Source organism: Salvelinus sp. IW2-2015, linkage group LG26 (assembly GCF_002910315.2).
Source record: "Salvelinus sp. IW2-2015 linkage group LG26, ASM291031v2, whole genome shotgun sequence".
Taxonomy (NCBI): Eukaryota; Metazoa; Chordata; class Actinopteri; order Salmoniformes; family Salmonidae; genus Salvelinus; species Salvelinus sp. IW2-2015.
Genome location: NC_036866.1, coordinates 39534806 through 39548143, shown reverse-complemented (window position 1 = coordinate 39548143; position 13338 = coordinate 39534806). Strand labels below are relative to the sequence as shown.

Below are 13338 nucleotides of genomic sequence, written 5' to 3'. Positions count from 1 at the left end.
AACTGTATAATCAAGTTGATGCAGAGTCATATAGCCTGCAACCTAAAGCTGAGTGACTCACTCATTCTTGGATTTGGATCAAAATATTTTAATAACAACATTATTTCTGATAGTCTTTAATAAAGAAATATTTTGGTTATCCTGACCTGGACACCATGTACCGTATTATAATAGCCCAAAATGCGTTGCTACAGATACCCGTGCGACGCACCCCGAGACCCATTAGGCGGCTTTCGGTTTTAATTTAGAATCATCCTTCCTCTATATGTAATTAATGGTGGGAGAGTATTTTTTTTATATACTATATATATTTTTTTATATACTGTAGGCCTAACCGTAGGCGACATGAGTCTCACTAGTGTTGAGTAATGTGCTGTTAAAAGTGGTGTAGGTCTTATTTATTTAAAGAGCATTTTGAAGTTAGAAGCAATAGGATTTGAAGCAATAGCCTATTTTAGCACCGTTTTGCGCTGCTCTGAGACAAGCATGGGGACTGGTCTTGATAAATCAATGAGATTTTATTTTTGACTGAATCTCCGTTTGGGTATTGGTTAGACTACAATTATGGTGTAGAAATATTATGCTCTTAGTGTAATCTTTATTTGACTAGGCAAGTCAGTTAAGAACAAACTCTTATTCACAAGGACAGGCTACTCCTTCCTCCCCGTCTGTGAATTGAACCCCGGTCTCCCGCATGCCCGCACAACACGGGGATTCTTTAGCTAAATAGCTAAGTACTGTAACTTACTGTTACGTGCCTCTTAAGGAGAGGTAGGTGCAGGAGTCAGGAGCAGGAGAGCAGGAAGTTCCAGTGGCACAGACGTTTATTATTAAGTCCCAATACCACATCAACAGGTGGGGAAACACATCCCAACGAAGTCACCACACATAGGGGAGCTCACTGAACACATCGAGGAGAAACCTCTACTCCTAAACATTAACAACGGTACAACGACAGTGAGAAACAAAACCTTGTGGCGCAAACACACACCCCTTATAAAGCAAACACAGCAAATAATCCCGCACAAAGACTAGCAGGCAGTGGAGGTTAATAAACCCACCGAAATTAACTAATAGGACACAGGTGTAAACAAAACAGACAGACACAAACAAAAAGGAAAAATGGATCGGTGTCAGCTAGTAGGCCAGCGACGACGACCGCCGAGCAACGCCCGAACAGGGAGAGGAGCCACCTTCGGTGGAAGTCGTGACACCTACTGCCGACCGTCACATTGTACAGCGCCATATTTTCATTTCGCAAAATTTATTAAAATCAGTCCCATATACTATGCTCTTACTAAAAAAGGTTTTAAATTCTCTAGTACAGCCACTATTGAAGGCTATCAAATGCTTCTCAAATATGCCCTCTGGTGGTCAAACTAGCACTAACTAGCATTAATGGTACCAGTGGCTCACACTTAAACAATGTGCCATAGAATTCTGCGGCACCATGCAAACTGCGCAGCAGTACGCTGCAACTTTTAAAGGATGAACCACTGTAGGCCTTTATGCCAATAAGTATGTTATGCTAAAACAGCTACAGTATCAGATGCATTTTCGTTTTCTCGGAATAGAAACACGTTGTACAGTGCCATATCTTCCTAACGGAAACCCTTAGGCCTATAGTACATCGGCTACAGTAAGAAATGCWTTTTTGTTTTTCTTGGAATAGAAAAACCATTATATTCCACCGGTCTAATGTCCATTGCTCGTGTTTCTTGGCCCAAGCAAGTCTTTTCTTCTAATTGGTGTCCTTTAGTAGTTTGCAGCAATTCGACCATGAAGGCCTGATTCACACAGTCTCCTCTGAACAGTTGATGTTGAGATGTGTGTGTTACTTGAACTCTGTGAAGCATTTATTTGGGCTGCAATTTCTGAGGCTGGTAACTCTATTGAACTTATCCTCTGCAGCAGAGGTAACTCAGGATCCTGTGGCGGTTCTCATGAGAGCCAGTTTCATCATAGCGCTTGATGGTTTTTGCTACTGCACTTGAAGAAACTTTCAAATMTTCTGTATTGACTGACCTTCATGTCTTAAGGTAATACTGGACTGTCGTTTCTCTTTGCTTATTTGAGCTGTTCTTGCCATAATATGGACTTGGTCTTTTACCAAATAGGGCTATCTTCTGTATACCACCCCTACCTTGTCACAACACAACTGATTGGCTCAAACGCATAAGAAATTCCACAAATTTACTTTTAACAAGGCACACCTGTTAATTGAAATGCATTACAGGTGTCTACTTCATATTTTGATTTTTTACACTTTTTTGGTCACTTCATGATTCCATGTGTGTTATTTCATAGTTTTGATGTCTTCACTATTATTTTACAATGTAGAAAATAGTAAACATTTTGAAAAACCCTTGAATGAGTAGGTGTGTCCAAACTTTTGACTGGTACTGTACTTTGATAGTAACACACACATGTCCAAAGTAATGATTAGTAAGGAAAACAACAATGAAGGCAATGCAAACGCCAGCTGGAAAATGCACCAGGGGGAAAACGTTTGGGCAGGTTCGGTTCTGACTGGAGATGCACAAATGTGTCGATTCTTAAACTGGGGAAACACTGGGAGTGTGCTTGGACTTTCATCGAAGAGAGTAGTTTGTCCGGCTCATCTAGCTGATCCTCACCTCATATTAGCCTAGCATGCCTAGCCTGACAAGCACAACTGGTGCTCCAACAAATGAGGCCTAATTAGACTAAATAAAAATTGAGTCGTTTGAACAAGATAATTAGGGATGTGCATCTTTCCCTTTCAAGACGATTCATTACGTACAGTATCTAGATACATGGGCTCTGACACAATGCAGGTACGATACGTTTTAGTTTGAAAAGTTTTCAATGTAGCCTATGATTTTTGACCCCCCACTTTGGTTCTGAAATCACCATCACCCACTGATTAACTTGTAATTTTTGCAGATGATGTGTTTGAGCTTGTAATATATCAATATTTATTGTTTACAAATGAGATATGACTTAGCCAATGAATACATAGCACAACTTTGGATTTCACCCCCTTTTCAAAATCAAATGGTTTTGACCGTTTAGAAGTTTACGGTGTGATCTTCTCCTTTCCCTACGGCCATGCAGTTTACCTCGCAAAAGTAATTCCTGTCCTCGTTAAGACATTATCAACTTGACCCTGTGTATTTCAAAATGACCATATATTGTACACTGATTGTTTAAAGCAAAACTACCAAAACTATTGCTGATGGTGAACCATGAACAATCAAAATAAAATCTATTGTAAACCCCGATCAGCAGCTATAGCCAGATGAGAGTTCTGTCTATGGTAGCTTCATTTTATTCCGGTAAAACACAATTTTCAACAGRGCATAGATAACATTAATCTAGCAAATGACATATGTTGTCACTCAACTAATAAAGCCTAATATTACGCAAGCCATTTTAGCATTTGAATGCTAAAGGTGCCAGATGTACAAGATCAGGAACAGGCTGCCTACCTCGCGTTGGTCAGCGCACAAAGCTGAGCACAGTGCGCAAACCTGGGTGCAATGTGCAGTTTGACTAGGCTACTGATATTGCCTGGGGTTGTTCGGCAAAATGACTTGTCGATCGATGACCGTCAACACAGTTACATGCAGTTCAATGAAGCAGAGGACGCATCAGTTGTCACAAAAGATGAGGTATTTTCGGAAAGTAGAAATAATGTAATATGAGCAAAACATTTTTGTGAACTGCCGATTCGTAACGTTTGAATAGATTTTTTGGGACCTGCTACAATTGGATTGGTTTGGGGTCCGCGGCCCAATGCACTTGTATCTTAAACATTTGAATCGGGGACCGATGCGTATCGGTGAATCGTTACATCCCTAATAATGAGCTGTTCAAAAGACTTAGTATCCTGTTCGAATGAGTTAGTATCTCGTTTGAACGACTAAGTAAAAGTTTTTTTTAAATTCTAGTATAAATGTTTTCTTTTTTTACTAAGTCGCTCAAATGAGACACTAAGTCATTCGAAAAAGATCATTCCAACAATCTACTTTTTTGGGGGGCCTTGGGCTTTAGGGCTTCCATAGACAGAATATTAAAATAAGCTGAAATAAAAAGTTACACTATTCAAAAGGCACCTACATAGTGGAATGACCCATGTGCAAATGTCTCTGATGCCCCATCCATCCCTGTGACTAAGGGAGAAAAGAGAGGAGAGAAGGAGTGATCTGGACAATGTTAACAAAACTGTAGGGTGTTAAGACATAGGATCACGAAATACATTAAAGGCAACGTGCATCACAATCTCACTGTGCTCTAAGTCTAATTCACTTTTTTACTTACTTTACTCAGTCAAGCTCTGCAAGGAGCACCATCTGTCTGACACCGAGTTTACAAACAGTCTGAGTCTGAGCCTCACTGGCTGTAACCCATGATTAATTACACTCTGCGAAGAAGAGACAAGTTGCAGCATTCCCTACATACATGTCACCCCCCCTGTGTTTTTCTGTCTCTGACTGTGCTCTTTGAAGTGTGTACATGAAAACTGTCAGAGGCAGCCAAATGGTTCAGTGAGGAGGGGGATGAGTTTGTTTTAGAGAAGGATCCCATACACAGGAAATGGGGGGGTCCAGATAATGAGTTCCAGTCGGACCTAAGGCTAATGGTAGGAGGGCTGTTGCTGCATTGATTAGTCTAAAGAGATAAGGAGAGAGAAGAGCGAGAGAGAGAGAGAGAGAGAGAGAGGTGTGTATGCGTCTTTAATGCTGCTCCCTCTCATCTTAAGCCACAGTCTTGTTTAGTTCAGGCTTGCATTGTGACTTTAAGTTAATAAGAGGAGAGAAAAAGGGAGGGAGTGACCGTTTAGGAGAGACCATCGAGGAAAGAGCGAGCAGAGAGGAAAAGAGAGAAAGGGCAATACCGTTGAGGAGAGCGAGGGGAAAATAGAGAGAAAGAGAGTTGAGAGTTGGCATGGTCTGTGTCTCGGCTGACAGAGCCTGTTGCTCTCTTTGGGCTGTCTGGGTCCTCAGTCTGTCACAGCAGATGCTGAGGTGACTGGCTGCTGCAGCAGACGTCTCTTTCTCACTCTCCATTTCGATTTCTCTCTCGCTCTCTCTCGGCGGGAAGATTTGGACGGTTGTCTCACCACGTCAAGGAGGGGAGTGAGGAGGGGAGCTGTGCGGCTGCAGTCTGCAGCCTGACTCAGGAAGCTGGATCTGGGTAATAAAACCTATCACAGCGCAGCAGAGCACCAGGCAGCACATAGAGGGCCAGCTAGAGCCTCTCCTCTCCAGGCTGCAGCTCTCTAGAGCACCACAGCACTAGTCACTCCACTGCCAGGATAAGCAACTCAAGAACCCAAAAGAATCTCAGGCAGCAATGGGCCGACAACATGGAAAGTGATATTGACTTTTATAAGCATTTCACTTGGCTTAAGAAGGTGAGTGCATGTGCCTCGTATGTTGGCTGTTTTTCTCTGGCGGAACATACCTCTCATGTTTCTTGAAGGTTTTCTCAGTGCCTAGGTTTTTGCAAACTGTAAGAATGAACTGCACAAACATGAGAATGGACCATATCTTCGTGAGATCAGTATTCCCATGAGATGTTGCTGCCCTGTCTGGTAATAGTTTTTCCTGATGCATTTCTACTAGTTTGAATGTGAGTCTAGTTGCGTATCCCGGTGAGCTCATGTGTTGTGTTCYCTGGAAACGTGTTATCAGGTGAGAGGCATTACAGCACAAACCAGCTGATGTGTGTTTTGCAAACAGAGCCTTGGCACTGTTGTTCCTCTGTCTCCATGATGCTATCTTGTGATTATGTGATATCACAGCACTCTGCTGTGTAATCAAAAATGCCATGAAATTGCCATTGACGAAGACTTGAGAAGGTGGGTTTTGTAAGGTTGGTTTTCCCCAAGTAGATATACCAGGGTTTGAAATGAAATGTAAAGGTAGGACATGTTTTTGCAGGCTTGGTGTGACAGTCAACAGGAGAGTTAATTTAGTGGCTTGTACAAGATAGGTCGTGGTTGTTGTGAGTTATTAGGTAGTGGAATGGTGACTAGGAGTTGTGTCAAGAATGCAGAGCACGTCAAGAGGTGGAACCACTTGACCGCAGCCTAAGTGGGCATCATGCAGCCAAAATAAACCACTCATAACATTATTTTATAGAAAGAAAGGAGTAGTACCTACAATAACTGTGCTGACTGTCCACCGTAAAACTCAAGTGCAACAGAAACATTTGTTAAGGCCATTAAAAGCAGGCGGTGCCKCTCTTGCTAACTGCACTGTACACAGTCGTCATGCATTCTCAGACAGTGGGATAATATTTAGCTCACTTTGGATTTGTCCTTCACTCTCTCCGCCTACAATATGTCTTCAAGAGGCATCAAACAGCCATGTAGCTCATGGCATAAGAGAGGGGTTAAGGGAAATTCCATTGTGGCTTGGCCTAGCCTGAGAAAGATGCCTCTATAGTTTCCATAGCAAATGTTTTGAGTTCGGTCTCTGTACAATGTGCTACAGCTCTAGGTGCTCTGTTTAAKGAGAGCTGGGTTATATTCATCAGTGCACATTGTAGTAACAGGCTTTCCAACAAAAAGCAAAAATGAGTGTTTCTTATTGGACAAGTTCAAGTAGTCCCTCCCTGTTTCGGTTTATTTTCTTTTGTTTGGTGCCTACCCACTGGGCACACACTGGTTGAACCAACGTGGAATAGACATTGAATTGACGCCTGTGCCCAGTGGGTATTGTACACCAACCCTGTTCTCTGTAACATGCGTCACATCCCCTAAGAGGAGAGGAAGTGGTCATTTGTCTGAGTGGCAGAGAACGGGCTGGCTCTCCTCTGCTTTGGCTTGTGTTTACAGTCAGTATCATGACTAATCACTGCTAAACAACTCCATATGGACTTTGTCAGGATTCAGGAAGTGATGTAACCAAGCCCTTTGATCTCGTGGACATCTAGCAGCACTGCAGGAACCTGGGTATAGCTTTTGCTTTGGTGCATTGTTTTATGTAACCATGTTCAACGTCAATCATGGGGTACCTGGCAAAGTAAGTATTAAGTTAAGATGTAAAGAAATTGTAACGGTTCTCCTCTTCGTCTGAGGAGGAGTAGGAAATACCAGACCAATGTGCAACGTGGTAAGTGTCCATAATTAGATTTTGAATAAATCAAATGAACACAGAACAAAATAACAAAAACACGAACAAACAACCGAAACAGTTCTGTATGGTGAAACACAGACACAGAAATTACAATAACATAGAAAAAAAGAACATAGACTACCTAGACATAAAACATAGTAACATATAAAGCAAACTATGGTCAGAACGTGACAGAAATATTCAGTATAAAGAAGCATTCAGTTAAGTGCACTTACATACACACACCTCTCCTCTCAATCAAATTCAATCAATCATATTTATTTTATAAAGCCCTTTTTAACACCCAAAGAGCAAGCAATGCAGATGTAGAAGCACAGTGGCTAGGAAAACCTCCATAGAAAGACAGGAACCTAGGAAGAAACCTAGAGAGGAATCAGGCTTCGAGGGGTGGCCAGTCCTCTTCTGGCTGTGCTGGGTGGATATTATAAGAGTACGGCCATTTAGGCCAGGTTGTTCTTCAAGACGTTCATAGATGACCAGCAGGCACTGCATCTCAGTGCTGGAGGCGTCATTACAGACCCTGGTTCGATTCCAGGCTGTATCACAACCGGCCCTGATTGGGAGTCCCATAGGGCGGCGCACAATTGGCCCAACGTCGTCCGGGTTAGGGTTTGGCCGGGTTAGGCCGTCATTGTAAATAAGAATTTGTTCTTAACTGTCTACATTTGAGTCTCAGAGAGGTCATGTGATAATGGACAGTGAGTGGGTARGGAAATGCTGTACCTCTTAAGTCAGTTGTGAAACTGCCTTCTGAGTGGACTGCCCTTTCGGATGACCCCGGAGAAACTGCTCCATATATGTGTGCTGTCAGTGCGATCCGAAGCAGTGGCCCCTAGACCAGCTATTTAAGACAGGATTATCTGAAGCCGTGCAGTGAGACAAAACCCAGCTCAGCGCTGCTCACAAGTCACAGCATGTTACTTTTTCCCGCTGTGACAGACCTTATGATAGGTCCCCAAGATGATCACATGGTGCTGTGGGTTTTCAGAGAAAGAGAGAGAGAGAGAGAGAGAGAGAGAGAGAGAGAGAGAGAGAGAGAGAGAAGCTCAGCTCGCAGGCTTAAGTCAAGAGCATGATGTTAAGACATCCCTGGAGAAGTTCTCAGGGACTGAGGAAGACAAGTGTTAAGCCCTAGTATGAAGTCAAGGGTCTTTGCACCGATGTAGTGGTTGGTTGAGAAAGCGTCCTAATGCTCCACGTCAGCTGACTGAGGCCAGGGAGAGAGGAAAAACTGCATTCCTCTGTAGAGGGGGATCTCACTGGTCTTAAAGGTCTGAGGTTTCACGCAAAACACACTATATCTAATTAGTATAAATTAGGTGTCTTCTTTCATGCAAATCAGTGAAAACACTATTATATCCTTGTTTCTGATGTTAGGGGTCAAAGGGTGTGTTTTTGTATGTTAATGCCACAATGCCACATGGTCACATTTCACATTGTTGTGATGTTGAATGTGTTAAGATTCTCAGCCGAGCTTCAATGTGGGTGTCAACACAGGTCTACTATTCTTTTCTTCAACCAGCTAGCTCATATTAGAAACTCTGTTTGAAACAGAGCAGTCCTCCAGCATGCTGTTGGCCTTTGGCTGCAGCCTTCAATACTGTATCTGAATGCAGATTAGACAACAGTGCAGTAGAAACAGTGTGTACCCATACCGGGAGTCGAACCTGGGACGCCTGAGTGAAAACCAAGAATCCTAACCTCTAGACCATATGGGAAGATGTTGCTAAACACAATACTTGTCTCATTTCTTCTCCTTTATTGGGTCAGGGCGGATGAATCATTGAATGGTTGATACTAAATTGTTTAGCCTGTTCAGTGACAGTCTTCAACCTTTGTCCTCCTCTCCTTCCCCCTCTCCACCTCTCTGACTCCTCTCTGCCATGTGTGTTGTTGCAGGTTAACCTCTGCTCCCCGGTGAACAATGAGAGCTATCAGGAGCGGCTGGTTCGCTTAGAGGGGGACAAAGAGTCTCTGGTGCTCCAGGTAAGGTGCTCCTGTCATCTGTCACRCCACCATCATCCTTGCAGGATTATAGTTTAGCTTTTAGAGAGAGATCGAGTGAAGGGGGAGCACAGAGCGAAACAGAGAGAGAGAGAGAGACAGAGACAGGCCCTGACAGTAAATCTCAGTGAGACAAAAATAATGGTGTTCCAACTAAGGTCCAGTTTCCAGGACCACAAATATGAATTCCATCTAGACACCGTTGCCCTAGAGCACACAAAAAAATATTCCTACCTCGGCTTAAACATCAGCACCACAGGTTACTTTCACAAAGCTGTGATCGATCTGAGAGACAAGGCAAGAAGGGCCTTCTACACCATCAAAAGGAACATAAAATTCGACATCCCAATTAGGATCTGCCTAAAAATACTTGAATTTGTTATAGAACCCATTGCCCTTTATGGTTGTACGGTCTGGGGTCCGCTCACCAACCAAGAATTCACAAAATGGGACAAACACGAAATTGAGACTCTGCATGCAGAATTCTGCAAAAACCCTTAACGTAAAACACCAAATAATGCATGCATATCAGAATTCGGCCGATACCTGCTAATGATCAAATTCCAGAAAAGAGACGTTAAATTCTACAACCTCGTAAAAGGAAGCGATTTCCAAACCTTCAATGACAAAGCCAACAGCTACAGATAGATTAACCTAGAGAAGAGTCCCCTAAGCAAGCTGTTCCTGGGGCTCTGTTCACAAACACAACCAAACCCCACAGAGCCCCAGGACAGCAACAGGAACATAATTAGACCCAACCAAATGATGAGAAAACAAAAATATAATTATTTGACACATTGAAAAGAATTAACCAAACAAAACAGAGCAAACTGGATGCTATTTGGCCCTAAACAGAGAGTACACAGTGGCAGAATACCTGACCACTGTGACTGACCCAAAATGAAGGAAAGCTTTGACTATGTACAGACTCAGTGAGCATAGCCTTGCTATTGAGAGAGGCTGCCATAGGCAGACCTGGTTCTCACACTGCCCACTAAATGAGGTGGAAGCTGAGCTGCACTTCCTAACCTCCTGCCAAATGTATGTCCATATTAGAGACACAGTGAAGAACATAACACTATTTAAATACAARCCATATTTATGTTTATTTATTTTCCCCTTTGTACTTTAACAATTTGCACGTTGTTATAACACTGTACATAGCCGTACTATGATTTTTGAAATGTCTCTATTCCTTTGAAACTTTTGTGAGAGTAATGTTTACAATACATTTTGTATTGTTTATTTCACTTTTGTTTATTATCTATTTCACTTGCTTTGGCAATGTGTTTTCCATGCCAATAAAGCCCATTGAATTTAACTTAATTTAATTGAGAGAGCCCCTCCTCAGGGGTCACCAGGGTCACYTCAGGTGAGTGTAAAGGCATTAGGGGGACAGAGACATGTGACACCACTGTCCACAGGCCCAAGTGACCTCACGGCTCTGCTGTTAAATTGAGAGAGGAACGGCAGTATATCACAGAGATGTTAGAATGTCCAGGGCAGGCTAGGGGGGCTGGGGGCTGGTTGTGTGTAGCAGAGAAGCTTAGTCAAACAGAACGCCCCTAGTACATTTCATGTCTGGATAATGCCTCTCGTATTTGGTTATACTGTATACARTAGGCTCAAGTGATTTGTCAGGACGCTCCATGCTTTTTTACATCTGTGTAATTGGTAGTTTATACATCTGTAATCTAGTCTACACATTGCATATTTATATTTTCCCTCTTCCTCCTCGGCCTCTGTCATGTCTTATCTAGCTCAACGTGTGCTGCTTAAAACTAGCTTTATCTCAGCCTTGTGCCACAGTAGCCCTTTCTTTCGCACATGCCAGCACATTCCTCAAGCCCCTCTGACAAACGCTGCTGATTGGCCAACGGGCTTGTGCCTGTTGACTGAAAACATTATTGGGCGGAGCAGGTAAATGAGAGGTGCTTGCTTTCCCTTTCACCTGCTTCATTGTGGGCTGGCCAGAGTTGTGGGCTCAGTTTACTCAGCTCCGTTTTTGTAGTTCAGTGAACCATGGCAAGCGTAGGTTACCTTTTATGATATTTCACATTGGCTGTTGACATAGAGTTCCAATCCGGCTGAGGAATCAAGTGAAACTACCTGTGTGTTGTCAGAGGAATTAGCAGCATTAGCATACGGGTTGCTCCAGTCCTGACCAGGAGAGAGGAGGTATTTGTCAACGTGAGTGACTGAGTAAAGGTGTCCTGTGTGTGGGTTGGCTTTGTGTGCTATAGGTGAGCGTGCTCACAGACCAAGTGGAGGCTCAGGGAGAGAAGATCCGAGACCTGGAGAACTCTCTGGAGGAGCACTACCACAAACTCAACTCCACTGAGGAAATGCTACAGCAGGTAAGAGACATACTACATTATCACTACTCTATCACTGCTCAGCTCAGAGAGCTAACTGCTGTTGTTTACCTCAACTTGTTTCCTACATGAACATAGTCTGGTTTTAGTCCTAGATCAATTGACTGTATTTTGTAAATGTGTGATGAGAGCAAAAGATTACAAGGTTGCTCAGTAACAAATAGAACGAACAGCCTGTTCTTTTTCTGTTCCTTTAGCGAGAAGTAAGTGTGTGGTAAATTAGTAACAGGAAATGTGGTTTTCATTCATAACCATCCTACTAACATAAAATATTGTTGCTTGTGAGTGACCAGGGCCGGGTCTAAGGGGTGGCAAAGCCAGGCATGGACACCCCAGATAGAATTTGTGCCCCCACCAAATGGTATAAGAATTACCCTGCCAGGTTTTGCCAATATTGCACTGCCAGTAGCGCTGACTGGGACAGAGGCTTTTTGCCATGTTAACTCATTATRTSAGGAGGGGTGAGGGAGGGAGGGGGATGTAATATTTTATACTTAAAATCCCCAAATGCATTCTGATTGGGCACCTAGCCATGCAAAATCATAAGGTACCACCACCATCATTAAATTGTTTAGGAAGCTCACAGACAGGGATTTTTTTCTCTCACTTTTGCAGACAGCTACAGTTAATAATAGGCTAGCTAGTAGCTAGTAGCTGTCACGACTTCTGCCGAAGTTGGTCCCTCTCCTTGTTCGGGCGGTGTTCGGCGGTCGACGTCACCGACCTTCTAGCCATCGCTGATCCATTTTTCATTTTCCATTGGTTTTGTCTTGTCTTCCTTCACACCTGGTTCCAATCCCATTAATTACATGTTGTGTATTTAACCCTCTGTTTCCCCTCATGTCCTTGTTGGTGATTGTTTGATTGTATGTTATGTGCAAGTTATGTTCTGGTGTGCGACATGTTTTGTACCCACTTTTATTATTTTGTATATTTTGGTTTTCGGAGTTTTGTGAGCACTTATTAATCGACTCCGTTTATACCAAGTTCGTTCTCCTGCGCCTGACTTCCCTGCCACCAGCACGCACCCATTACAGTAGCTTTGTTAAGTTTTGGTAGCAGCGCACTGAATAATTGTAGCTAGTTGGCTAAGCTTTGATCAGCACGGATATCCGAAACTGTCTGGGCACTGCCAAGAGCAAAATAATTGAGGACCACCATGTCGAAAGCCATGCCAAGCTCAACGAACAGCCTGCAGGACCGACCACCGAGGTTGAGGAGCCTAGCAGCAAATGTAATACCCGCCCATCCCCCACACCACCTGCTGACCAACAAGATGGAGAAGAGCCAGGGCCAGGCGCAAGCAGCAAGAGGGTAACATCACAACAAGCACCTGCATCTCCGTTACGCCAGCCACTAGACCTGACGACCTGTTGAATCTAACCGAAAATGAACCAGTGGAATCAGAGTTTATTTTGACTTGCAAAGTGAAATCGCAACCACAGCCAGCAACAACAAACGGACCCCACTCAGGGTTCTTCAAAGATACAGCGGAGCTTCGTCAGCAATGACGACTGTGCTGTTGGCACTGAAACGTGATTAGCATTTTTGGGGCATCTACAGCAATGTGCGAAACTTCCTTCTCCACCCTGAAGAACATAGTCAGTGAACACAGAGCATGTTACGTCAACGAAAAGCCCAGCTTGTCCAGCTGCCATTTGAGAGGGGACCTGACAAGTACATTTCGCCAGGAAGGAGAATGGAATCAGAAACTTCTCTTGAGGTTCAACACTGCATCGAGGAGGCTGCTGCAACTCGTCTAAATGGTAAGTTACAACCTTGATGGCACTCGCCGCCGTGCCAGAATGATTTATTCATTGGTTTTCCCTCAT

The 13338-nt window shown here is 43.4% G+C and overlaps 1 protein-coding gene across 5 annotated transcripts in view; it reads left to right on the top strand.

Moving 5' to 3' along the window:
* LOC111952117 (liprin-beta-2) overlaps positions 1 to 13338 on the top strand; it is a 131665-nt gene that overhangs the window by 47322 nt on the left and 71005 nt on the right. For 3 of the 5 annotated variants that reach the window (XM_023970615.3, XM_070435289.1, XM_070435290.1), the window contains 2 exons: positions 9027 to 9113; positions 11375 to 11488. In XM_023970615.3, the coding sequence (XP_023826383.1) occupies positions 9027 to 9113; positions 11375 to 11488 (201 nt within the window). Of the gene's footprint in view, positions 1 to 4677; positions 5399 to 9026; positions 9114 to 11374; positions 11489 to 13338 lie in introns of those variants that run through there. The other 2 variants (XM_070435291.1, XM_023970622.3) reach the window with 1 other exon arrangement.